Below are 25,851 nucleotides of genomic sequence, written 5' to 3' on the forward strand. Positions count from 1 at the left end.
CACACACACACACAGTGTCTTTGCCCCATGTTCCCTGCTGTGGAGCCTGCTTGCTTCCCTTCTGCCATCACATCAAGCCTGAACTCATTCTGCCTTTAAGAACCTTCATAACCCAGTGCCATACCAGGAGACACCTAATAATAACATTTTACTGTGCCTAGATTTCTAAAACTGGGCATATAAACCTGATGGCTCATCTTCCTCTATTATTTTGCCCTCATAGTACATTGTTGAACGGTGTTTTTCTTAGGTTTTGTAGGTACGTTCCACACAGCTGAGTGATGGCTTTGTGGTCTTCTTTCTCATATTTGGTTGGGTGTGTACTGAAAGGAATGGAGCATTCTCCTAGATCTTCTGCAGTAAGAGAGAAGCAAGGTATGTAGTATGGTAAATATTCATGCTTACAGGCACGCGCCTGCCCGCCTGCTTTCCTTCCTTCCTTCCTTCCTTCCTTCCTTCCTTTCTACTTTCCTTCCTTTCTAGTACAAGCCAGATAGTTACTGAAACAGGTATATTTCATCCCATTTTGACTTTTTGTTATCGCTGTATGACCTAGCCGAAATTGTCTATTTCTTTTGTTGGTTTGTCAAGACAGGGTTTCTCTGTGCAGCTTTGGCTGTCCTGAAACTCACTCTAGTCTAGGCTGACCCAAATTCACAGAGATCTGCCTTCCTCTGTCTCCATCACCACCGCCCAGCTGAAATTGTTGTTTTATTTTTTGAAACAGTATTTTTATAGCCCAACCTGGCTTTAAGCTAGTCTTGAGTGCCTGATCCTCTTGCTTCAGCCTTAAGGATTACTGTTACACATAGGTACCCCTACACACCATTTTAAAGTTTTATAAGTGTTGGCTGTTTTGCCTACATGTGTATTTGTGTACCACGTGTGTGCAGTACCTTAGGAAGCCAGAAGAGGGCATTAGATTCTCTGGAATGAACAGTCCAAAAGTGCTATGTAGGTACTGGGAATTGAAACTTAGATCCTCTGGAAGAGCATTCAGTATTCTTAGCTGCTAAGTTGTACGACCTGCCCCAACTTAAAACATTTCCATTGCTGTTTATTAATTATATACAACAGTGGGTTTCATTGTGACTTTTTCGTATGCATATATTTGATCATATTCACCCCCATTATCTCTCCCTCCCCTGGTTTCCTTCTGACTCCTGATTCCCCTTCTTGGCAACTCATCCTCTGACTTTGATGTCCCTTTGGGAACCTGGTGGGCTTAATTGCTGTTACAAGAGCATGGCTTATACCGGGTTGTTTACAGGTGTGTGGACAACTTACCAGTGGCTACACAACTGAAGAAAATGTCTTCCTTTCCCAGAAGCCATTATCTGTCCATTGGTTTTGGGAGAGGGTCCTGAGCCCTTTCCCCTTCTTTGTTTTTTAAGATCAGTCCCTTCTATATGATTGACCTAGAACTCATCATGTAAACCCACACTGTTCTGGAACTCATTATGTAGCTAAGGCTAGTCCTAGACCCTCATTGGTCTTCCTGAGCAAGCAGTTACTGCTCCAACATATCTGCCCACTTAGATACTGCCTGCTTAGCTGCACTTCTACTACCTACTCTTATGTTTGCATATTGGGTGTCTGTAGGCCAAGGTGGGCTGGCCCAAACTAGTTGGCCCTCATATGACTGCCAGAATGAGCACCAGACAACTTGTAGTGCATTATGTTCCTGTCTGCATGCTCAGTGTTACTTCAACTCTGTGAGAGTAGCTAGATGGCAAGAATTATAAAACGAGAGAAGAGTTAGTGCCCGGTTCCCAGAGCGTCTGTCCATTCTCAGAAAAGCCACGAGCTCCACTTTATTAGCACCTCCCCCTCAGGCCTTTTTTTCTGTGTCCGTATGCTTCTGACTCCGAGCACATAGGTCCAAAATCATGTGCAAACTGTCTCTCCACTCTTCTTATAATCCAGACTGTGAGCTGGTTTTGTTGCTTAACTGCTATTGGCTTGTTATAGACTGTAATCCAGAGGGAGGACTCAGTTTTGGGTTTAAACATTGATAGTATTTTACATAATTCATATAAATAATCAATTAGCCCATATCAAGATTTTCTTCTGTTCACAAAAAGCTGAGTTTCCTGTCCCCCATAATCAAGTCATGTCATAATGACTATGTTAGGCTTCTTCCCATGAATAAATTGGAATGGCGTAGAAGTGTTGCTAGAAGAAAAACAAAAATAAGTTGCTGGTCCATTCCGTTTTTGTGGAGTTTAGAGAGTTAATAGCAGTCTCATTGAACTGTTAAGCTGGGGTACAGAGAGCTGGTTCAGGGGTACTACTTTTGCAGATCTGTGTTTGGTGCCTACCACTCACGTGGTGCTTCTTATCTATCTGTAATTTCAGTTTCAGAGGTTGTGACCTCCTCTTCTGGCCTCCAAAGGTACTGCACCCATGTGTACAAACTACACACATTACACATAATGAAAAATAAAAGTAAAATTAGTTAAAAGAAACACTTGTTAAGACAACTGTTTGTTACATCCGATATCTCAGTAAGAACTGTTGACACACACACACACTTATTTCTTCAGTACTGTCATTTTTATTATTACATTTTATTTATTAAGCATACATGTGTGGTTGTGGGTAGATAGATGCACGCATGCTTGTTATTTATTGCTTGTGCTTTTTGAGACAGTCTTTCCATTAGTGCTGGTTGGCCTCAGACTTATGGCATTCTTCCTGCCTAGGCCTCCTCAGTGCTGAAGTTGTGGGTGTGAATCAGCACTCCCAGCTTAGTTGTGAGCTAGAGGTCCTAATAGTAGACGAGATAGGGCATCATAACATTAGAACAGGGAAAGGAGCATCACTGTTTGAACAGATGGATGTAATAGGGGTTGGGGAGATAGCTCAGTGGGTAGAACACTTAGGATCCACACACAGTGTTTTGAGTATGTAATTCCAGTGTTCCTGAAAAGTTGCAAGGCAGGTAACCAAAAGGAGACCCTGCGTCAAGCAAGGTTGACCCCACTCCTGTGGCATGCATGTGTGTGCTGGCACTTAGACATATGAACACAAACACAACAGTTAATAACTACATTTTTGGTGAGGGGTTTTTTAAATTATAGTCATATTAGGCCAATTACTACTTGTTACTGGACCAATAATTTAGGGGTTTGTTTTGTTTAATTCCTGTAATCCTATTTTTTGTGTATCATGAAGTGAGTTGTTTTTTGCATTAAGAGAAATCTACCCCTTTCCCCATACCCTCAAGGGTCTGGAAATCTAGGCCAGAAAGGAGGCAAAAAGACAGCAAAATCCCATCCCTAATCAAGAAGCTATTTGTAATTTATACCCTCTGGGAGAGGGAAAATCTGTTTTTTTCCAGTGGAGTGACCATGGGTGTATCAACCACACTCCAGGATAGGCTCCTTGCTGCTGAGTAGTTGACCAGCACAAACTGGACTCCTTGTTTTGTTTTTTTTTTAGTTTTGTTTGTGTGCTTGCTTTTGTTATGGTTTGGTGGTTTTGTTTTGTTTTGTTTCTTTTTTTGAGACAGGGAATATGAAGTTAGTTGGGTGGATAGGGAAGTGGGGAGGAACTGGGAGGGCAAAGAATATGATCAAAGCATATTGTATGAAAATTTTTAAAAATGAGTAAGAGAAATCTCTGGTTGGTTCTCCTGTCACCGTGTGGCTGAGCCTAGGTGGCAGCTAGTCTTGGAGATGGATTGGGTCTGTCTCTCGTTACTGCCTCTGGGCAGGAAAAGAGAAGGCATGCTTTGTGAAAACAGTGCAAATTTAGTCAAGGAAATGCGAGCCTGTTGGTTCTTGTCATCATTTGATTTCATCAGGACAGAGCACAGGCTTTGTCTTGTCTGCACGAGAGTGTGTGCTTTCTGTGGAGTGCTGTAGTTGGACTGAGTTAACATTGAAATCCACTTCCTATGAAGTTCCAGAGAGACTGAGCGGAGGTACTGTGGGAGCCTAATGACTTGATTTGCCCTTGTAAGAATAAACTCTTTTGCTGGAGGTGGTGGCGCACGCCTTTAGTCCCAGCAGCGCTCAGGAGGCAGAGGCAGGTGGATCTCTGAGTTTGAGAACAGCCTGGTTTACAGAGTGAGTTCCAGGATAGCCAAAATACAGAGAAACCCTGTCAGGAAGAACAAACAAATAAATACATAAGTAAACTTTCTTTTGTAATTCTTCCTGTTGTTTTGGTTTTTGAAACAGGCTTTGCTGTCTTCTAATTTGCAGAAATCTTCTGCCTCTGTCTCCCAAGTACTGGGATTCGAGTTACAAGCCATCACACCTGCCCTTGTAAAATTAACATTCAAGGGACTGGAGAGATGGTTCAGTGGTTAAGAGCACTGGCTTCTCTTTCAAAGGACCCAGGTTCAGTTTCAGAACCAAATAGAAGCTCACACTGTTTAACTCCATTTCCAAGTGATCTAATCTTTCTGACTTCCCTAGGCACCAGGCATGGACATCCAGAAATGTAGGCCAAAACACCTGTACACATAAAGTAAAACATTTACAAATTAACACTTAATATATAATGCTGGGACTGGCAATGAACCTTGGTTGGTAGAATGCTTGTCTAATTTTCATGAAGCTCTGGGCTCAATCCTACTGTCAGATTGTTAGGAATAGTAGTCAAGTTGCACCCACTGTTGCTCCCCATGTCATTTGCCAGGTGTTTAAATGACTTTTAAAAGATTGCGTTGTGATTTAGCATAAAGACAAAAAAGAAAAGCAAACAAAACTTGTGTGTGAAGGAGTAAGTGGGAAGCAGGCCCAGGGAGTGTGTGTTCGACTTCCTGTGAGACAAAGCACTTAACACTGGAGGAGCAACCTGCAGTGTGAAATTCTCATGCAACACTACAATCAAATGCTTTATGTTCCAGAAACTAGAAAGGTGCCAGGAGTGTATTCATCCATGTTTAGTTTTGTTGCTGAGAAACATGCAAAAGAATTGCCTGTTGAATGCCAGGAAATGCACCTGGAATTGCTGGTTCCTCGGCATAAGTGAGAACATTTCAGCTGCAAGAGGCTGGATGGAGTAAGTGACTGGGACTGTCACTAGGCCCTGGCATAGTTCCAGTGGTAGCAGATTTTTCTTCGAGTAACTGATGGCACCTCTGAGTCATTCAAACACGCAGTATTGACCCTCGTACTTCCCCATGATAGTCTTTTACAACACATTGTTCTAAGTAATCAGCTCCTGATAGTATAAAGGCTGGCAAATATTTAAAAATAGAAGTTTATTACCATGCAAAGTTCAAGGTCAAAATCCAGGAAAGAAGTTTGCATTAAGAGGGCATTTGCTAGCCGAGCGGTGGTGGCGCACACCTTTAATTTAATCCCAGCCAGAGGCAGGCGAATCTCTGTGAGTTCGAGGCCAGCCTGGTCTACAAAGGGAGTTCCAGGACAGGCTCCAAAGCTACAAAGAAACCCTGTCTCGAAAAAACAAAACAAAAAAAAAAAAAAAAGAGGGCATTTGCTCCAGTGTTTTGTCTCCTTAGAGGCGCTGGTGGTGAGCACACCTCAGTAGTCACTTTGTACGTTATTTCTTACACGGTTTGTTAGGAGAGTAAGGGAGGGAAATCAGCATCATGTGGTGCTTGCTGGGTGTTGAGAACAGCACAGGGCTCTATGAAGGTGGTGCACAATAGTCAGTATTTCTTGCTGGGACTGTTTCTTTGTCTATGTATCGAGCTGGTTGATAACATTCAGAGCAATTCCAGATGACGTTGTGGTTATTGGGGTCTGTCTGTCATTTCCACCTTTGTTCTAGTTTGATATTATCAGGCTCCTCTTGTCCCCTCCATTCTTCATGACTTTGGGGGTATGTTGATTTTGGTTTTCCAGAAAATTTTGTAGACTCCAGATTTTTTTAACATGGTCAATTTTTTTTAGCGTGGTGAAATCAAATGGAATTATAATTTATCTGGAAGGATATTGATGCCTTTTTTTTAAAAAAAAAAAAAAAGCTTACATTTTCTGTTTTTTACCAAACCTAAATCTCAGCCCCTCTGGCCTGATAATCAGCCCATTTCTGGTGACTGGGATTATCAGGACCCATAATATTGAAGACAGCTGTCTCAGTGGGACGATTCCTTTCCAGCTTCTGACCAGAGAAAGGCTCTGACCCCTTTTCCAGGCCTGGGGAGGGCTGTTCAATCAGTTGCTTCTGATTGTGGCACTTATGTGTTGCCAGCGGGCCCTCAGCTGTTGGAGACTTCAGGATACGGTTTCGGTTACAGCTGGCAGTGAATGGTAAATGGAGGCTGTCTCTCAGCCATTACTGACTGAACTTAATGGTAAAGCCTGCAGTGTTGAGTCAGGACTTAATCCTGGCACAGTTTTAGTATGGAATAAATTGTTGCTTACTGGAATAATCTATAACTATTTTGTTTCAGTGTTGGCTAAAAGACTGTTGTGTCTCGTGTTGACCGACCAGTTGTTTCAGCTGAGCCGTCCTTGTCTATAGGTTGTATAAACAGGATGGTAGGGTGAACACTTAAGGCTGAAAAAGGGTTTTAGGATTATCTGTGTAGCTGATGTTAGGTTTTTCCATGGTCCAGGTTAATGGAAACATTCATTCCATAGCTCATCCTTCTGGAACTCTATGCCTTATTTGATAATTCAGAAAGTACTAGCTTTAGCTGTGCTTCCTTTTTAAGTTAGTGGTACAAGCCATTTGTTAATTACAGAGTTAGAAGCTTATTGTCAGTGAAAAATGACACACACAAATGGCATCCACGGTAAAGCTTAAAAAAGCTCATCCTCGCATCCATGCAGATTCCCTGGACTCCTATGACCTACTGAAGCACTGTCCAGAGAGGAAAGCCCAAGGCTCCTTAAGGCTGACCGGTTACAACTGACGTAGGTATTTGGAGTTTTCTGTTGAGTCATATTTCTCTCGTAACTGCCCAAAGTATTTCCTATGACAGAATGCAGATTCTGCATTTTAGAGCGTGTCTGACTATCAGTAACCTACTACATGGACCTTTTCATTGCTTTAAAATGACAAATGCAAGTCTTGGGCTTCTTTGTCCAAGAGGTACCCAGGTCTGCTTTCTGACTGATATATATCTGATTTTGTTTTTCAAAAACAGAGCTGCCAGATGCTGTTAAATCAACTGCGGGAAATCACAGGCATCCAGGACCCTTCCTTCCTTCATGAAGCATTAAAGGTTGGTTTCTCATCCCGGCTTAGCTGACAGGATCTGAAACAGTTTCCTCATAGGTGTGTCAGGTCAGGCTATCTTTATACCAGACCAGAACACAGGAAGAGTCCTGCAGGTCAGATAAGGCTAGTTTCCTCCACAGAGAAACTTCCAGAAGATGGTGGGAACTTACAGTTGGGAAAGCCAGTGGGAATCCATCATCCATGTCCTTTGTATAGACCTTATATGGATCTTGCATGCAACCCTCAAACCAAAGAATATTCCAGCAGAGAAATCGGCCGCTCTTCAGGCATGACAGTGTTATTCTTGAGCATTGTTGGTTATAATCTGTAAAGATACATTCTTAATGTTACCCAAGGAAATGGTAACACACCTAGTTTCAGCCTAGCCAGCAGGTGTAGGCAGTGTAGCTAAGCATGACTGGCCGTGACTGGATAATGTTGAGGGCAGGCAGTGAATGTAAGGTTCGGGTCTTCATTCTAGTGTTGTACCTTTTAGAATATTTTCTCATAAGAAGTTCAAAACAGATATGTCACCTTTATAAAATACGGTGGCTACTCATGACTTTACTGTCCAGGCTGACTTACCACCTGTGTTGGCTCCCAGTCCCCTTTTGTGACTCACTGTGTCTTAACTGGTCTGTGGAGTTAGGTTCCTGGAGCAATGACTGCACCATCCAACAAGGCTGTGGTTTGCTTTTCAGGTTGTGAAAATCTGAGCCTCGAGTCTTGTCCTATCACTAGGGCTTGTTACACCTCCAGGTGCATCAGGCTTCCTGCCTTCATTTTCTTACTCTGCTGTCTGCCCCAGCACTATGCATAGGCTTACTCATTGTGTCAGCCATAGTAGTAAAAGATTAACACCAGATACTGCATACTGTTAATTCTTTGATACTTTTCTTTTGGAACTTATTATTTTTCTTCCTTTTAGGCCAGTAATGGTGACATCACCCAGGCTGTCAGCCTTCTCACTGACCAAAGAGCTAAGGAGCCCAGTCACGACACGACTGCCACAGAGTCGTCCGAAGGTGAACGGAGCTCTACCAGCAGACAACTGTTAGCAAGTAGGTCTCGCCTGTTGTGATCCTTCTCTGACAGCACCGTGGTTCCTCATTCATCACACTGACCTTTGACGAGTCGCTGAGAGCCAGGCCTGAGTTCAAGCTTTTCAAATGCCTCCTTTCTTACTATTTCACTGTGTAGCCCGGGCTGGATGTAAATGTTTTTTTCTACTTGACTAGTTTTAGTATGTCTATACTAGGTCATAGGTCAACTTCATAAAACGTCCTCTACTCACTATAGAAAGCAGTTGACTATCCTTTGCTAAGATATTTTAAATGTAGCTCATGTTTTACAATGATAAAAGTTATTAACCTGTAGATACAGAATGTATTTTTGGATTTATTGAATATTAATGAATTTAGTGTGTGTGTGTGCATGTCTGTGTGTGTGTGCGCGCATGTCTGTGTGTGTGTGTAGGCCAGAGGTTTGCTTCGGGTGTCTTTGTTTATCACATTCCATCTTACTTATTTTTAAAATTCTGTTTATTTTTATGTATATGAGTGTTTTGCTTGTGTTTATATAAATGCATTACATGCTTGCCTCAGATGCCAAAAAGGGTGTTGGATCCCTGAAACTGAAGTTACAGATGGTTTTAATCTACCATGTGGGTGCTGGGTCCTGTGCAAGAGCAATAGGTACTCTTAAATGCTGAGCTCCAGCCCCTCTGCCTTACTTAGTTTTTGAGACAGGACTGCTCACTGGACTTGACCTCACCAAGTCCTTTTGGAATTTTACTTTCTTTGCCTCCCAGGGCTGAGATTATAGGCATGTGCTTATTAGCATGTGTATCCTTTTCCCTGGATACTGGAATCTGAACTCGGATTTTTATACTTAAGCAGCAAGCACTAAGCAGTGATCCATCTCCCCTAGCCTCTGGTGCACTGTAGGTTAGTAGCTTGCTTCTGAACTGTTAGGGAGGACAAGATTACAATACAGCGATAAGTTGTTCATTTGACTTAGAGACAATTTCAGGATTGTGTACAGAGGAGCCTCTGTGGTGAGAACTAGGGATTGGATATGGTTTAGAAAATATTTTTACCTTTTCTTTCTGCACACAAACTAATCACATTTCTATTTCCTAACAGAAGTGATAGACCTTACTCATGACAACAAAGATGACCTTCAGGCAGCCATTGCATTGAGTCTACTGGAGTCTCCTAAGATTCAAACTGATGGCAGAGATCTTAATAGGTTGTTGCTTTAATTTGTGATCTTTGTTCCCTGTGGTTACTTTGTTTTTTGTTCTTGGAAAGCTACTCAGAGTTCATTCTGTTCCTTTATTGCACTAAGATAAAGTTTCTTTAAGGAGCAATTTTAGCTTATTATTCATCCCCCCCCCCTTTTACCCGTCTGTCTGTCTCTCTGTCTGTCTCTGTCTCTCTGTCTCTCTCTCTCTCTTTCTTTCTTGGGGGGCGGTGTCTCAGAGTGGCCTGGAACTTGAGACCCTTCTTCCTCACCCTCCAGAGTGCTGGGATTCCAGTTATGTATGATGTTAGAATTTGGTACTAATGTGGTACTTGTGTAGTTCACAGACATCCACTTCCAGCTGTGGCTTCTTTTGATTTCTGTACTTGTCTCCTAACACCTCTTGAGTTTCTTTTTCAGAGAAACATAGAATAGAGAATTTTGTGCGAGGCAGTTTGGAGGCTCCTAGCTTTTGCATAGTGCCTCATTTCCCCCTTTCACTGACAAGCCCTTTGATAGGATAGCATGGTTGAGTGAAAACCTTCAATGTGGTGGGTGTGAATAGCCTTGAATCTCAACTCATTTTCATTGTGGGCCTGACTAGAAATAGTACCTGTTATGGAAGGCTTAAATTTGTGTATAAAACTCAATTTTCACTTACATATAGCTGTAGAACTGTTTTGTAGCCAATGATTGTCCAGTGAATGATTATTCTGATATTTGAATCATCTGTGCAAAATTGCCAGCATCCTGTGTATAGTAAATAATTCTTTAAACTGCTTTTCTTTTTCTTTTGATATGTGGTGTTTTTGATATGCATGCTACAGAATGCATGAGGCAAACTCTGCAGAAACTAAGCGCTCAAAGCGAAAACGCTGTGAAGTTTGGGGAGAAAACCATAATCCCAATAACTGGAGGAGAGTGGATGGTTGGCCAGTTGGGCTGAAAAATGTTGGCAACACATGCTGGTTCAGTGCTGTTATTCAGGTATGGTGTTTTTAAGAGACAGCTGTTTTCTTCTGGATATAACTTAATTAGCTAAAATGAGAGATGTGAAGTTGACTTCTGAAAGTGAAAACAAGGGTAGCTAAATAGTTCACTGGGTAGAGGCACTTGCTGGAAGCCCAGAGACAATGAGTTTGATCAAGGCCCCACTTGGTGGGAGAAATGAACCAACTCCTGCAAGTTGTCTGATATCTACTCGGCATGTGCATGTAAGGACACACTATACTTACTTTTGTATGTTTTGGATTGATAATTTATGGTGTCTAAACTGGGAAGTACTGAAATATAAATATATTAAACGTTTAGGGTCAACAATGAATACTGTTCAGGGTAGCTTGGAGTAGAGGCATGGCAGATAAGGTATCCTGGAAAGAGAGAAGTAAAAATACTCTCTTTCATTATGTAGCCCAGGCTGGCCTCAAATTTGTGATTCTTTTGCCTATTCCTCCCAAGTGCTGAGATTATAGGTATGCACCACTATTATAGCAATGTACCACTATGCAGGCTATATGCATGAATTCAATATAAGGACACACACACATCCACCCATCTACTCCAGGGTGTTGTGTGTGCTAGACAAGAACTCTTAGTCACCGAGCCACATCCTCAACTCTGTGGAAACACTCTTGGAGTGAGTGAAATCTATAGGACTTGATGAATGATACCTGCAAGAGAGAAATGAGAAAGACTGCAAGGTCCATCTGGAGTATCTCAAGAGGAATAATTTGTGTGTGCCAGAAATTGCCAATAAGGCTGTAGCTATGCTGAGTTCAAGATGCTTATGTTTTACACTTGTATGAGACATTATATGGGAGTTAACTATATGCATTTCTAGTTCAGAAAAGAGTCAAAGTAAAGCCAAGCAGGTGGGTGGCTTTCCTTAGAGAGAAGTGGCTATCAAGAAATATTTCCCAGGGCTGCAGTTAGAAGCACTTGTTAGTCTTGCAGAGGACCTTGGGTTTGGTTTCCAGTACCTTCATGGTGACTCATAACCATCCCTATCTCCAGTTGCAGGGGATGCAGTACCTCTTCTGAACTCCATGGGTATCAAGCATACATGTGGTGCACATATATATTATGTGCAAGCAAGACACTAATGCATATAAAACAAAATACACTTTTAAAAAAAAGTATTTTCCAGGCATCATAAGCTTCATGTGGCCAGTGTCGCTCCCTCTCCGTCCCTGCAGGCGTGTCTATTTTTTTTTTATTTATTTGTTTATTTATTATGTATACAATATTCTGTCTCTGTACATGCCTGAAGGCCAGAAGAGGGCGCCAGACCTCTTTAAAGATGGTTGTGAGCCACCATGTGGTTTCTGGGAATTGAACTCAGGACCTTTGGAAGAGCAGGCAATGCTCTTAACCACTGAGCCATCTCTCCAGCCCCCCAGGCGTGTCTATTAAATGGTTCTGTGGGCATCCAACCCGCTGCTCAAAAGCCAAAACACTTCAAGTACACTCAGTTTACTCTGTGCCTGACTCTGATTAGGACCCAGGAAACAACAGTGACTAAAACAAAGCCCATATTCTCCTGAAATCTACTTTAAAACAGTGGAGTGGTCAGTCAACAGAATCAGGTAGTGATAAGTGCTACAAAGGCATTGTGAAGGAGGTGGGAGAAGGGGCTGCTGCTTCTGTGGGTCAGTCAGTGATGGCTTGACCAGTAAGGAGGGACGTGAAGGTGACTAGGGCTTGGGTCATATAGTTACATACAGAACATTTGTGAGTAAAAATTAGAAAATATATAACCCATGTGAGAAAGAAATCTGCTAGAACTGACTGGGTAAGAATAGAGAATGGGATAGGTGTTGGGGAGAACTGACTCCTGCAAGTTAGTCCTCTGACTTTACACATTACCTGATGTGTGCGTGCTGCTTCCCCAGCCCTCAGTAAATACATACTTAAAATGAAAAGCAAAGGGGTCTGGAGGGATGGCTCAGTGGTTAAGAGCACTGACTGCTTTTCCAGAGGACCTGGGTTCAATTCCCAGCACCCACATGGCAACTCACAACTAACTGTCTGAAGATCCATCCAGTTGCAGGGGATCTGACACCTTCACACCAATGCACATAAAATAAAGTTAAAAAAAAAATGAAAAGCAAAGTGTATGTAGTACGGAGCAAAACAGGCAGGGTGGCACGAATCTGTAATCAGCACTTTTGAAGCTGAGGCAAGAAGGTTGCCTGGGCTTCATAGTGCATTCCATATCAGCCAAGACCTGTGAGACCCTGTCATAAAAAATAAGAAAAAAGTTAAAAGATGTAGGAAGGTAGAACTAGGACTCTGTGAGCAGTCAGTTACTTCCTACATCTGTCTTATGTATGTGTGTGTGGAGACAGAAACACACTGAATTCATGATGCCCTTAACTGTTACTTGGGTAAGAGATATTGAACAGGCTTATGTTTTCCTTATACACTGCTTTCAGCCATTTTTTTTCTTTTGAAAAGTTGGTGAAAGGACAGATGGATTTTGTAATAGTTGTTGAAGGTTATAGGAAAACCAGTTGACTAACAGGATAGCATATTCAAAATCCCCAAAACTTGAGAATTTCAGACTTTGGAATTAGGGGCATTCAGCTGACAGCATTTATGTAAACATTCTAAAGTTGGAAAGACCACAGTCTGGCCCTGACCTTTGGGTTATTGAGGTATGAAATGAAAGAATAGAGGGCCAGTTTGACGTTTAAGGTGGGTAACTGAGAGCCATGTATGGGTACACACCTGCAGTTCCAGGACTCGGGAAGTTAAAGTGGAAGGCTCAAGAGTCTGAGACTAGCCTGAACTATGTAGTGTGATGTGGGAGTGTCATATATCAATCTGTTGATTTCATTGGTTAAGCAATAAAGAAACTGCTTGGCCCTGATAGGTTAAAACATAGGTGGGAGGAGTAAACAGAACAGAATGCTGGGAGGAAGAGGAAGTGAGCTCAGAGAGATGCCATGCTCCCCTCTCCAGGGCGGACACGAGAGCTCTGCTCTCTGAGGCACACGCGATGAAGCTCCGACCCAGGATGGACGTAGGCTAAAATCTTTCCCGGTAAGACTGATGCTACACAGATTATTAGAAATGGGCTAGTCCAGGTGCAAGAGTTAGCCGAGAAGAGGATAGATATAATGGGCCAAGCAGTGTTTAAAAGAATACAGTTTGTGTGTAATTATTTCGGGGCATAAGCTAGCAGGTGGCTGGGGTGCTGGGGACGCAGCCCCACCGCTCATATTTCAACAGATTGTTGCCCAGACGTGTGGACAACTGAATCCACCGAAAGCCTGAGAAAGCTTGGAAAAGAGTAAAGCATGTTTTCTTGGTAGCTGCAATTTCTCGGTTCTACTCTGCTTGCTAGAGGCAAGCAAGCGCTCTCATCTAAGAGAGGCTTTCTGACTCAGCTTCAGCTGCAAAACCCTGCCACGAAACACTTAAACAGTATTGACGAAAAGCTGAACGCATGCTTTTGGTGTTCAGCCGTAGCAGGAAAAAAGCTGCGCCGTTTAAAAATGCCGGCTTTCTGGGCTGTCCTGCCAGGGCAAACTCTGACTCTTTTACACAGGCAGTTCGTGCAGTTTGCAAGCACAGGCTGCTGAAGCTCGCTTGCTGGCAGGGACCTTGAAATGCCATAGAGTTGTGGCGATAAACATGGTGACAGCCTGTATCTCGCTATGAGGCTGAAAAGCTAAGGAATGGGCTGGATCCCGCAGCCAAAGCAACAGCTTTAGTCCTACTGATAATGCTTGGTAAATTAAAGACTCATGTGGTCAGAAAAAGAGAGATATACAGTAAAGAGAGGTTCAAAGACAAAGAAAATTTCTAAATGGTTTTCAGTGTGTTAAAAATATATGCAAGCTAAAAGTTAAAAGTTCTTAAAAGTAAAAAAAGGAAGAAAGAGGGTAGTTGGGTGTGGTAGTACACACCTTTAATCCCAACACTTGGGAGGCAGAGGGAGATTGACCTCTGTGACTTGAAGGTGTGATAGCACACACCTTTAATCCCAGTGCCTAGAAGGCAGAGACAAATAGATCTCTGTGAGTTCAAGGTATAGTGGCATACTCCTTTAATCCCAATGCCTGGGAGGCAGAGACAGGCGGATCTCTGAGAGTTCAAGGACAGCCTGGTCTCCAAAGTTATTCCAGGACAAAGATATACAGAGAATATAAAATAAAAGTAAAAATCAACAAAATAGAGTTAAAAAAAATAAAGCCGTACAAAGATGGAAAATAAACAGAGAATTTTGATACTGTATGCTATTATGCTCTCTTTGAATTGTTTGCTGAGGAAGGAGCAACAACTGCTAAAAGATATATGTTTATAAATGCTGCTGAACTAATCCAACATAGATATTTTGAAAATGCCTTGAATTTGAAATTTGGATCTAAGGACATGATGCTTTGGAAAGGAGTTTCTTATTTTGCTTTCACAGAGGGTGAGAGTCTGTGGATTGCTTCTATCCCAATATGGTATGATGGACCACGCCCTCCCGAAGGGTTGCTGTGAACACCTTCAAGAAATTACTTCACTCAACTGCCAACTGAGATGACCCTGGCACACAGGTTATACCATGAAAGACCCAATTAACGACGCCCCTATACAGCAGGACGCAGTTTGGAGAGAAAAAACTGCGCCCATGTTCCCAAATATGGTTTATAAATGTTCTTTTACATTTAAAGGGGGATATGATATAGGTATGAATAATTTGCATTAGTATAGATTTTGCTTTATTGATAGAGATTTAAGGTCAATTTTGTTATATGTATATGTATTTCTGATATTGATTAAGGTATTGTGATTGTGTAGTTCACTTAAAAATGTAATGTATATAGATTGTTAATAGATAATCATAATAGTCAAGTTTGTAGTCATGTTAGTTAAGATTTTATAGATGTGCATAGATATATTTTAGATAGGCATTCTTCATATCTTTCAAAGATTATAGAATATGGCATTTTAAATGTTTTAATAACTTAGGGTTTTTCCATGACAATGAGACACTCTGCTCCTGGCAGCACTAATCTACTTCAAGAAGAAGATGGGCATCGAAGAGGATCCTTATGGAGTTTAATAGCCATTCGGGCAAGAAAACTGCTCTTGCCTGGACTATTGCCTAAACTGGACACAGAGAACCTGCATAGAGAGGACTACTGAACTTGCCTAAAGGTGAGATGATCTTTCGGGGTTCCTGATTCATGAAAGAGTCTGCAAGACATTCTTCAGGACAAGCAGATAGTGACTGCCTTTGAAATTTCCTGCTTCATGGAAATGTCTGCTGGAAACTATGGGCCTGTAGGCTGAAGATGGATGCCCCAACGGTAAAGAGAGACTTTGGGTGACTGTCCAGGCAGCGAGATGTCTCTGTCATTTCTAGAGTTTGAAAGTTGCTTATTTCTTGTTTGCTTAGGTAATAGTGTATCCTTCTGGAGTCTTTGATGGAGTTGAAGAATAGTTAGTTATAGTTGTAGTTTTCCTTAGTTATGATAAAGATAAAATAGATGTAAATATTGTAATTTTTACTTGATAACTGTTTTGTTATATGTAATTTTGCTATGTTAAAGGTAAAGCATTCCTTTTTTTTTTGTTTAAACAGAAAAAGGGGAAGTGATGTGGGAGTGTCATATATCAATCTGTTGATTTCATTGGTTAAGCAATAAAGAAACTGCTTGGCCCTGATAGGTTAAAACATAGGTGGGAGGAGTAAACAGAACAGAATGCTGGGAGGAAGAGGAAGTGAGCTCAGAGGGACGCCATGCTCCCCTCTCCAGGGCGGACACGAGAGCTCTGCTCTCTGAGGCACACGCGATGAAGCTCCGACCCAGGATGGACGTAGGCTAAAATCTTTCCCGGTAAGACTGATGCTACACAGATTATTAGAAATGGGCTAGTCCAGGTGCAAGAGTTAGCCGAGAAGAGGATAGATATAATGGGCCAAGCAGTGTTTAAAAGAATACAGTTTGTGTGTAATTATTTCGGGGCATAAGCTAGCCAGGCGGCCAGGATGCTGGGGACGCAGCCCCGCCGCTCCTATTACAACAGTAATGATCCTTTTTAAAATGAACACACACACACACGACAGAATAAAACTGCTGTGTTTACAACTCAGATAATAAGTGAGTATTACAGGGACTCAGCAGTTAAATACACCTTACTGTACAATTACGAGCACCAAAGTTTGGATTCCTTGTAACAGGCAAGACAAGACATCCAGCACATGCCTATAACCCCAGCTTCAAGTGGGTGGAGATTGTAGATCATGGGGCTTAGAAACCATGTGAGGTTCCAGGAGAGCCCCTGAGTCTAGGGAATATGTAGAGGATAATGGAAAAGGACATCTAATACTTTTAATGGCCCCTGAGTGTGCACTGGGACACACAACACATGTGCAGGTCTTTTTTATAATGAATATTATAAAATCCTTGTGCTGTTGAGTCCTGTCTGCCATTACCTGTGCCCCCACAGACCTAATCATACATGTGTATACCTTAAGCAAGGTATTTGTTTTATTTTTTTTAATTTAACAAATGGAACTATACACCTCTGTAACAAAAAGGGAGAGGATGTGGGATGTCCTTCTGTATTTGTTTTTATTAGTTACTGAATGAAGCTGTTTTGGCTAATGGCTTAGCAGAGTAAAGCCAGGCAGGAATCTGAACAGAAATAAAGAGGAAGAATAGGTGGAGTCACTTAGTGCCACGCTGGTAAGCCACAGCCTTGTGGCAATACACAGATTAATAGAAATGGGTTGATTTAGGCATTAGAGCTCGCCAGTAAGAAGACATTGCCAAATAATTGTAACTGATAATAGGCCTCAGAGTAGTTATTTCATAGGGGACTTCGGGAACAGGCAAGCAGAGAAAAACTGATCCAGAGGGACCAGTGGGATGGAGAATACTTCTAGCTACATTGATTGATTGAGGCAGAATTTTGCTAAGCAGCCAAGGCTGTCCCTGAAACTCACTGTAGCTAGCTTTGAACATGAGGCAGGCCTTCTGATTTAGAGTCCTGGATGCTGAGATTATAGGCCCAAGTTTCCATGCCCAGCGTCTATCACACACAAAGAGTATATTTCTGATATTATTTGTGTTTATGTAGACAGAATATGTATACATAATTAATAAATCTTTAAAAATGAAAGTGGCTGAGAATGAATTTCTTTCTCTCAGTCTCTCTTTCAGTTGCCTGAGTTCCGAAGACTTGTTCTCAGCTATAGTCTACCACAGAACGTACTTGAAAACTGTCGAAGTCACACCGTAAGTTGGCACGGAGGCAAAGTTTGTATGTTGCTGGATCAGATGTGCTGGGATGGGCTTTGGCTTGTGCTGATACTTGTTACATTGTTAGGCACTCTCCTCCCTCTTTTGGATAAGAAGTAAGGACTTATGGAGATGTCCAGTTAAGTAGGAATAAAATTAGGAAAACAGTCTCAACAGCAGTGAGACACCATTCTGACCTGAGTGCTGTGCTGCGTGGGCACACTCAGAACCTCTGATTCAGTTGGTGTCCTCTCTTATGCCATTGGTTGCTGAGGTCAAGGGATGCAGAGCATCCTGGGGAAGAAGCCTGGACCTTCTTAGAGACATCAGGGTGCACTCTGACTGCATACTCTCGTCACCGTGCTGTAGTGCATTCTCCTACGGCGTGGGCAGCTCCAGTAAGAGAGCATCTGTCTTTTCCATAGCATGGCCCCTGGCCCCTAGATTCTTACTCTTTGTTCTAGAATAACACCTTGCTGTTTTTATCTGGCTCCTATTTGCTAGGTTATTCTGACTGATTGTAGAGCTTGGTAAATGTGAATTAGAGAATAGTTACTGATAACTTTTCTCTTTATCTGTTCAAACTTTCTAAATAAGATCTTATAAGTTGGCTGTGTTTTTTATAGGAAAAGAGAAATATCATGTTTATGCAAGAGCTTCAGTATTTATTTGCTTTACTGTTGGGATCAAATCGAAAATTTGTAGATCCTTCTGCAGCCCTGGATCTACTGAAGGGAGCCTTCCGGTCATCAGAGGAGCAGCAGGTACTTGGGGGCTTTGTTTCTTCTCTTGTTTTATTTCAGGATTGAGTATATGAAATCACCTTTGTTAATGTGATACTGCTGTTTTCATTGCTATTGTTTGACAAGCTCTGAACAAAGCTAGACAGGATGCTGAGTACCTTCATTTACCCTTTATTTTACTTTCAGAGGTGTAGTGAGGGAGAGTACATGCTATGTGTCTGTGTGCATGAGTGAGAGGTCACACGGGGTTCTGGCAGTCCATGTGCACGAATGAGAATTATACAAGGTGCTTGTACTACCAAAGGAAGAAGATGTGGTGGTAGACAGAGTAGCAGCCTCACCCGGCATGATAGCTCATGCCTTAATCCCGTATACAGGCATCAAAGGCAGGAGGAGATTACTGCACATTGACAGCTAACTTGGTCTACACAGTGAACGCCAAGCCATCTAGGGCTACTTAACAAGATGTCTCCAATAACCAGGAGGATTTAAAAAAAAAAAAAAAGAGTTAACAGAGGCTGTTGAAGCAGTAAGGAATTTGAAAAGTAATTCAGTGAGCTGTAGCAAAGGATAATTGAGAAAAGTCAAGTCCTTTGCCTAGTAGAAATCTTAATATGGTTTGGAGTTTGAGACAAATCTCAATATTAAACCCAGGTGGACTTTGAACTTTGAACTTCTCATCCTACAGCCTCAGCCTCCTGAATGTGGGATTACAGGCTTGCAGCATCATTCCAGGATAGAAATCCTCTTTTTCAAACCACCTAAATTCAGCAGCTTTTCTGAGCGATCTTTCCTTTCTCCACCTGCCATTAAACTCAAAGCTGTTGCTGTTGCACCAGCTTCTTTCTGCATGCAGTGTTAAACCTGCTCTTCATTACATAGCTAACCAGCATTCTCAAAATAGTTTGTAAAATTGCCTTTCTCCATCAGTTCTTATAGAATTCTTGTGGACTCTAGTCTGTTCTTTGGGCCTTTTTAAAAATGCCTAATTGGAGCTGGTGCTTGTGTCTCTGTCACACAGAGATGTGGCCAGCTCTGCAGAGCTCCACTCCTTCCTGGCCTAGCATGGTCAGATCTCATCAATGCCCTGCAGTTTGTCTCTAGTTGCTGGCTCCCATTCCTGTGTCTATGCAAGTTTGGTTCCCAAAAAGGAGATTGTGTCATAGTAGAGTCTTTAATTGTGGGCTTAAGGGCAAACCTTTGTTTCCCTGAGTACAGTATTGCATCTAACTTACTGCAATTTGTGCCTCTCTTATAGCAAGATGTGAGTGAATTCACACACAAGCTCCTGGATTGGCTGGAGGATGCGTTCCAGCTAGCTGTTAATGTTAAGTGAGTGTTGAGGGTTTGTCTGCACATCCTTCCAACTCACAGTTACCACTGAGAATTATGGTGGGGGAAAGTCACTCTTCTCAAGTAGAAATTGGTGTTTGCCAAACCTCTTGGTGGCCACTGGACTATTCCTCATTGTGTAGCCCTGTTTTAGCTTTCCCTTTAGAGAGCTAGATTGTCCCCTTAACCTGCAGCCTTTTTTTTTCTCTTGTGAAAGAATAAGCCCCAACTAACTGCTTGGTTGTAAGATGTGATTAAAAGCTGGTAAATGAGTCCTAGATGTGGATGTGGTGTATGATATGAAACCATTATATTTGATGTCACTCACCTGTGGCATCTGCTTAGCATTCACGAAGGATAGGGATCAATCACCCCAGCCAGGGCCACAAGGACATGCATGTATCATCCTATTGTGGCTGCCAGGAACCTGCTTTTCTATGTAGGTTTAAATCTGAGGTTGGAGAGTAAAGTACCATGAAATAGTTTGCAACTGGGAACTTACAGAGTTAACTACAATGTAAAACAGGCTTTAGGAAAAGAAAATTTGCACCCTAATTCTGTTGTGCCACTGAGAAAACTTTATTTGTAAAACTCTTGGTGTGGGGGGGTGTGGTTCATTCTTACTGTTCTGCTATTCTCTACCTTTTGTATATACCTGTCAACAGACATAGGTGTCTATAACAAATGTATACACACACACACATACATATGAATACATTTGTCACCGTGTGTGACTCCCTAACATCCTAAAGACTAATATCCCCGAGGTCAGGGTTCACACTTTGCATCTCCAGCACAATGCCAGGTATCTTTGTTTCAGTCAGTGTCTGTGCTGAACTAAGTCAGTCCTTGCTTCCTTAAATGCCGTATGGCAGTCTGTGGTTAATGAAAATGGACTACTGTTGGTTTTGAATGCACTTGGGTTTTATGAGAACGTATTTGATCCAACTGACACAGAATTGTCTATCTCTCTTTTAAAATAGCAGCAATCCCAGGAATAAGCCTGAAAATCCCATGGTGCAGCTGTTCTATGGTACTTTCCTGACGGAAGGGGTTCGAGAAGGTAAAGTCTGTCCTGTGTGTTGGTTCCTAGCTGTTACTGTTCCTCACTGCTGTGAACTTTCAGGCAGACATAGTAGCCTTAAAAGTCCAACAAATCCTGGACTGGCACTGACTCTGGCTTTTGTCTGTGTGACTTTGAGCACATAGTCTGTGAGCTCCAGCATCCTTAGTCTCATCTGTGCAGCGGGCACAGTCTTTGTCCTAGACTTTATATTAAATTGTGTGACCTCTGTGTAGATGGCAGGGGTGCTACTTTTTTGTTTGTTTGTTTTAGGATTTTGACTTTGTACAAATAGAATGATATCAAAACCTCTGTGAACTCAACAGCTTGTGAACCCACAGCCAGTTGTTCTATGTATAGCCTCTGTCTGCTCTTCTCCCTCGTTTTATGCATTTTTATTATTTGATGTTTTGGTGTCGTTTGTTAAGAGCTTGTGAGGGTTTTTTGATTGTTGTTTTTTGTTTCTTGAGACGAAATCTCACACATAATGTAGGCTAGCCTAAAATTTGCATTTGCCTAGGGTGAGACTTCAAATCCTCACCAGTCCTCCTGCATCAGCCTCCCATATGATTACCAGCATGCACCACCACTGGGGCTATTTTTAAATGTATTGTTTGTGTTTATGTTTGGTACTGGGACTTGAACCCAGAATTCATGCTGCATTCTTACTGCTATACCCCTGGCTCCTGATAGTATTAGAAATATAGCCTAGTACTCCATGGATTAGCATTACTCTGGTTTGGCTTATAGTTATAGAGGATTAGACTCCATAATAGTGGGGGCAGCATGACAGCAGGAAGCTAAGAGATTACATCTTTAACTGCAAGTATGAAACAGCCAAAGCAAACTGGAAGCAGGGAAAAGGCTATGAACTCTTAAAGTCAACCTCTAGCAACATCCTTCCTTTAACAAGGCTACCTCCTCAGACTCCCCAAACAGCACTACTAACTAGAGACCAAGTGTCCAAATGACTTAACCTATGGGAGACATTTTTAATTCGAACTATATTCTGCTCCCTGGACCCCAAGGGCTCCTGGCCATATCATAATGCAAAATGAATTTAGTGTAACTTCAAAAGTCTTCTATGGTCTTTCATAGTCTTCAACACTATTTAAAAGTCCAAGGTCTCTTCTGACACTCCAGAGAATCTCTTAATTGTAACCCTTTATAAAATCAAAGGATAGATTATATACTTTCAACATATAATGGTACAGAATATATGTTCTCTTACCTGAAGGGAGGAATGGGGGCATAGTGAGAAAATGCTAAATCAAAGCAAGACCAAAACCCATCAGGACAAATCCCAAATCCTATAGTTCAATGTCTGGTACCTGGGACTTCAGCTTTATAGGGCTTCGTGTCTCTCAAGTCAGCACCATTGGGATACAGATAGCGCCTAGTTCAGCTGCTGGCTTGGGATGGACCCTTCACTCCTTGAATCACCGTAGCAGCAGCGTTTGTTCTTGCTGCTTTCTGGGAGCTCTCTGTTACAAATTGGAAGCTTGCTGGGCAGGGTCTTGCCCTCCCTTTGTTCTAGCACAGAAGAGGCCTCTCTTTAAAGACTGATGATCTAACAATTACAGCCTTTCTTTCAGTATGTGCCTTGGCTATAACTATCCAAACTATACATTTTGTTTTTCTTTTTACCCCGCTTGTTCTTTTTGACAGTAGATCTATGCGAGCATTAACAATAAACATGCCATAAATTCAACATTTTGCAGTCTTGAAATTTCCTCTGCCAAAGAAATCATTCCATTATGAAGTAATAAGAGCGGTGGGGCTGCGTCCCCAACACCCCGGCCGCCTGCTCGGCTAGCTTATGCCCCAAAATAACAACACACAAACTGTATTCTTTTAAACACTGCTTGGCCCAATCTCTTCTAGGCTAATTCTCACATATTAATTTAGCCCATTTCTAATCATCTGTGTGTAGCACCCCAAGGTGCGCTTACCGGGGAGATTCTAGCCTATGTCCATCCTGGGTCGGAGCTTCATCCCGGGAGCGGGGCATGGCGTCTCTCTCAGGCGTCTGCTCCAGAGAGGAGAGCTGTGGTGTCTCTGACCTCACTTCCTCTTCCTCCCAGCGTTCTGTACTGTTTACTCCTCCCACCTATCCTCTAACCAATAAAATGGGCCAGGGCAGTGCCTTTATTAGCCAATGACCTTCCTCCATCATTTCCCCTTTTTCGGTTTAAACAAAAAAAAGGCTTTAACTTTAACATAGCAAAATTACATATAACAAAACAGTTATCAAGTAAAAGTTACAATGATCTTTATCATGACTAAGGAAAACTATAACTAACTATTCTTAACTCCATCAAAGACTCCAGAAAGATACAATACTACCTAAGCAAACAAGAAAAAAGCAACTTTTAAAACTCTAGAAATGACAGAGACATCTCGCTACCTGGACAGTCACCCAAAGTTCCTCTGTACCGTTGGGGCATCCATCTTCAGCCTTCAGGCCCATGGTATCCAGCAGACATTTCCATAAAGCAGGAAAATTCAAAGTCAATTCAGTCACTATCTGTTGTGTCCTGCAGAATGTCTCGCAGACTCTTTCATGAATCAGGAACCCCGAAAGATCATCTCACCTTAGGCAAGTTCAGTAGTCCTCTTTCTGTGGGTTCTCTGTTTCCAGTTTATGCAATAGTCCAGGCAAGAGCAGTTTCTTGCCCAAATGGCTATCAAACTCCATGACGAGCCTCTTTGATGCCCATCTTCCTCTTGAAGTAGATTGGTGCTGCCAGGAGCAGAGTGTCTCATTGTCATGAAAAGTCCTAAGTTATTAAAATATTTTAAATATCCTATTCTGTAATCTTTGAAAGACATGAAGAATGTCTATCTAAAATATATCTCTATATATCTAGAAAATCTAACATGACTACAAGCTTTACTATTATCGATGATTATCCATCAACAACCTATATTTCCTAACTATACATTACATTTTAAAAATGAACTACACAATCACACCTTACTCAAGATCAAAAATACATATACATATAACAAAATTGACCTTAAAATCATACCAATGCAAATTATTCATACCTATATCATATCCCCCTTTAAATGTAAAAGAACATTTATAAACAATATTTTGGGAACATGGGTGCAGTTTTTTTTTTTTTTTTTTTTTTTTTTTTTTTTTTGATTTTTCGAGACAGGGTTTCTCCGTAGCTTTTGGTTCCTGTCCTGGAACTAGCTCTTGTCACCAGGCTGGCCTCGAACTCACAGAGATCCGCCTGCCTCTGCCTCCCAAGTGCTGGGATTAAAGGCGTGTGCCACCATCGCCCGGCATGGGTGCAGTTTTTTCTCTCCAAACTGCTTCCTGCTGAATGGGGGCATCGTTAATTAGGTCTTTCATGGTATAACCTGTGTGTTAGTTTCATCTCAGTTGGCAGTTGAGCAAAGCAATATTCTGAAGGTGTTCACACCAACCCTTCAGGGGGGCGTGGTCCATCATACCAAATCGGAATAGAAGAAATGAACAGGGTCTCATCCTCTGTGAAAACAAAATAAGAAACTGTTAGTCTTGGCTTCCCCTCAGGGTGCTGTCAGTCCTGGCTTCCCTCTGAAGCCTCTCAAGCCAGGCCTCCATAGTCCCTATTGCTCTCCCTCAGCACTATTGTCTTCTAGGCTCCTACTAGAACAGTCCTTTAATTTAAGCTCTACCTATAACATTCAATACTTTTTTTTTCTAACCAGTTCTCAGGAGACTGCTGAATTATAGAAGGTGCTGTCTCAGTGGAGCCAAAGAAGTAGACTTGAAATGGTGTGGTGACGCTTTAACATTCCCCTTCTTTGCCTAGGAAAGCCCTTTTGTAACAACGAGACCTTCGGCCAGTATCCTCTCCAGGTAAACGGTTATCACAACTTAGACGAATGCTTGGAAGGGGCCATGGTGGAAGGTGACATTGCGCTGCTTCCTTCCGATCATTCAGTGAAGTATGGACAAGAGGTAAGGTGTATATCTTTGCTTGTTCTGCCAGTGACAAAGCCACTAAAGTAGGATTGAACTTTTAGGGAAAGAGGTTCGAATTACAAGTTAGATAATCACACACTGAACAGAACTTGAATCTGTCTTCTCTCTCTCATCAGTTGATTTGAATCAGTGATAAAGTTCTTTGCTAAAACTGAATTTGAGTTACTCATGTAAAGGTTTATGCTGCTTCTGATATTTCAGTATGATCAAGTTTCTCTCTTTCTGTTGAAGCCTACCTGTACCTGAGTAGGGAGAACGCAATGCCTCCATATTTTCGGAGGGTAAAAGTGATTAACTCCTATGGTATGCCATTTAGAATATTTTCCCTATTACAGTATTTATTGTTCTCAGTTGTAAATTCTTTTGCTTTTACATTTTTAAAATATAATTTTCATTTATTTATGCGGGATTCTTGTTTTTTGATGGGTTGGAAGTGGTTAACACATGGGTAACTAATACCCAGGTAGGATAGTTAGTAATTCATCCAGTTAGGCAGGAAGTAGTGAACAGCATTGTAGCATAATTGTCAGTATTGCCTCATTTGGTTTACTCCCCTCTCTTATATTTTGAGGCAAAATTGTGGCCTGTGGAACTGTCCAACGCAATTACAAAAGGAGAAATTGGCTTGAACTAAAGTAGGGTACGTGACACGGACTTGTGGAGGTGTGTTAGTTCTAGAAGGTGCTGGGATCTGGAGAGGTTTCTCCTCGGCTTCTCCAGGAAAGAATGGATTCTTGGCAGTTCCTAGCAAGAGCCGTACCATGTGTGCCAGTTTTTGTGTTCTCTTACGAGTTAATATTTACTACTTGTGCAGTATCCAAGGATGAAAATTCTGCAAAAATAAAACCTTAGCAGAAATCATTATGCTTAATTAGATTTAATTCTGAAGAGCCAGTCAAGGTGGTTTGTGCTTATAATTTTATCACTTAAGAGACTGATTAATCAGGAGGATTGTTGCAAGTTCAAGACCAGCCTTGGCTGCTTAGTGAGTTAAAGGTTACCCAAGCTACAGAGTGAGACTCTGTCTCAAGAATAAAGAAAGAAGATGAAAGATTGAGCTGTGAGGTTTTCAATCTATTCACCTGGTGCCAG

General features: G+C 41.8%; 1 protein-coding gene across 11 annotated transcripts in view; it reads left to right on the forward strand.

Annotated features, from left to right (window-relative positions):
• Positions 1–25,851, forward strand: part of Usp28 (ubiquitin specific peptidase 28) — a 61,601-nt gene that overhangs the window by 10,686 nt on the left and 25,064 nt on the right. For 4 of the 11 annotated variants that reach the window (XM_041638422.1, XM_041638428.1, XM_041638429.1 and 1 more), the window contains exons 2-10: positions 7,076–7,153; positions 8,078–8,210; positions 9,294–9,399; positions 10,221–10,380; positions 17,547–17,633; positions 18,263–18,400; positions 19,638–19,711; positions 20,695–20,774; positions 24,587–24,735. In XM_041638422.1, coding sequence (XP_041494356.1) covers positions 7,076–7,153; positions 8,078–8,210; positions 9,294–9,399; positions 10,221–10,380; positions 17,547–17,633; positions 18,263–18,400; positions 19,638–19,711; positions 20,695–20,774; positions 24,587–24,735 — 1,005 coding nt within the window. Of the gene's footprint in view, positions 1–250; positions 376–6,758; positions 6,847–7,075; positions 7,154–8,077; positions 8,211–9,293; positions 9,400–10,220; positions 10,381–17,546; positions 17,634–18,262; positions 18,401–19,637; positions 19,712–20,694; positions 20,775–24,586; positions 24,736–25,851 lie in introns of all 11 variants that reach the window. The other 7 variants (XM_041638423.1, XM_041638430.1, XM_041638432.1 and 4 more) reach the window with 5 other exon arrangements.

This window comes from Microtus oregoni, unplaced genomic scaffold (assembly GCF_018167655.1).
Source record: "Microtus oregoni isolate MIOR12 unplaced genomic scaffold, Mior012 000055F_ref0000237, whole genome shotgun sequence".
In the NCBI taxonomy this organism is placed as follows: Eukaryota; Metazoa; Chordata; class Mammalia; order Rodentia; family Cricetidae; genus Microtus; species Microtus oregoni.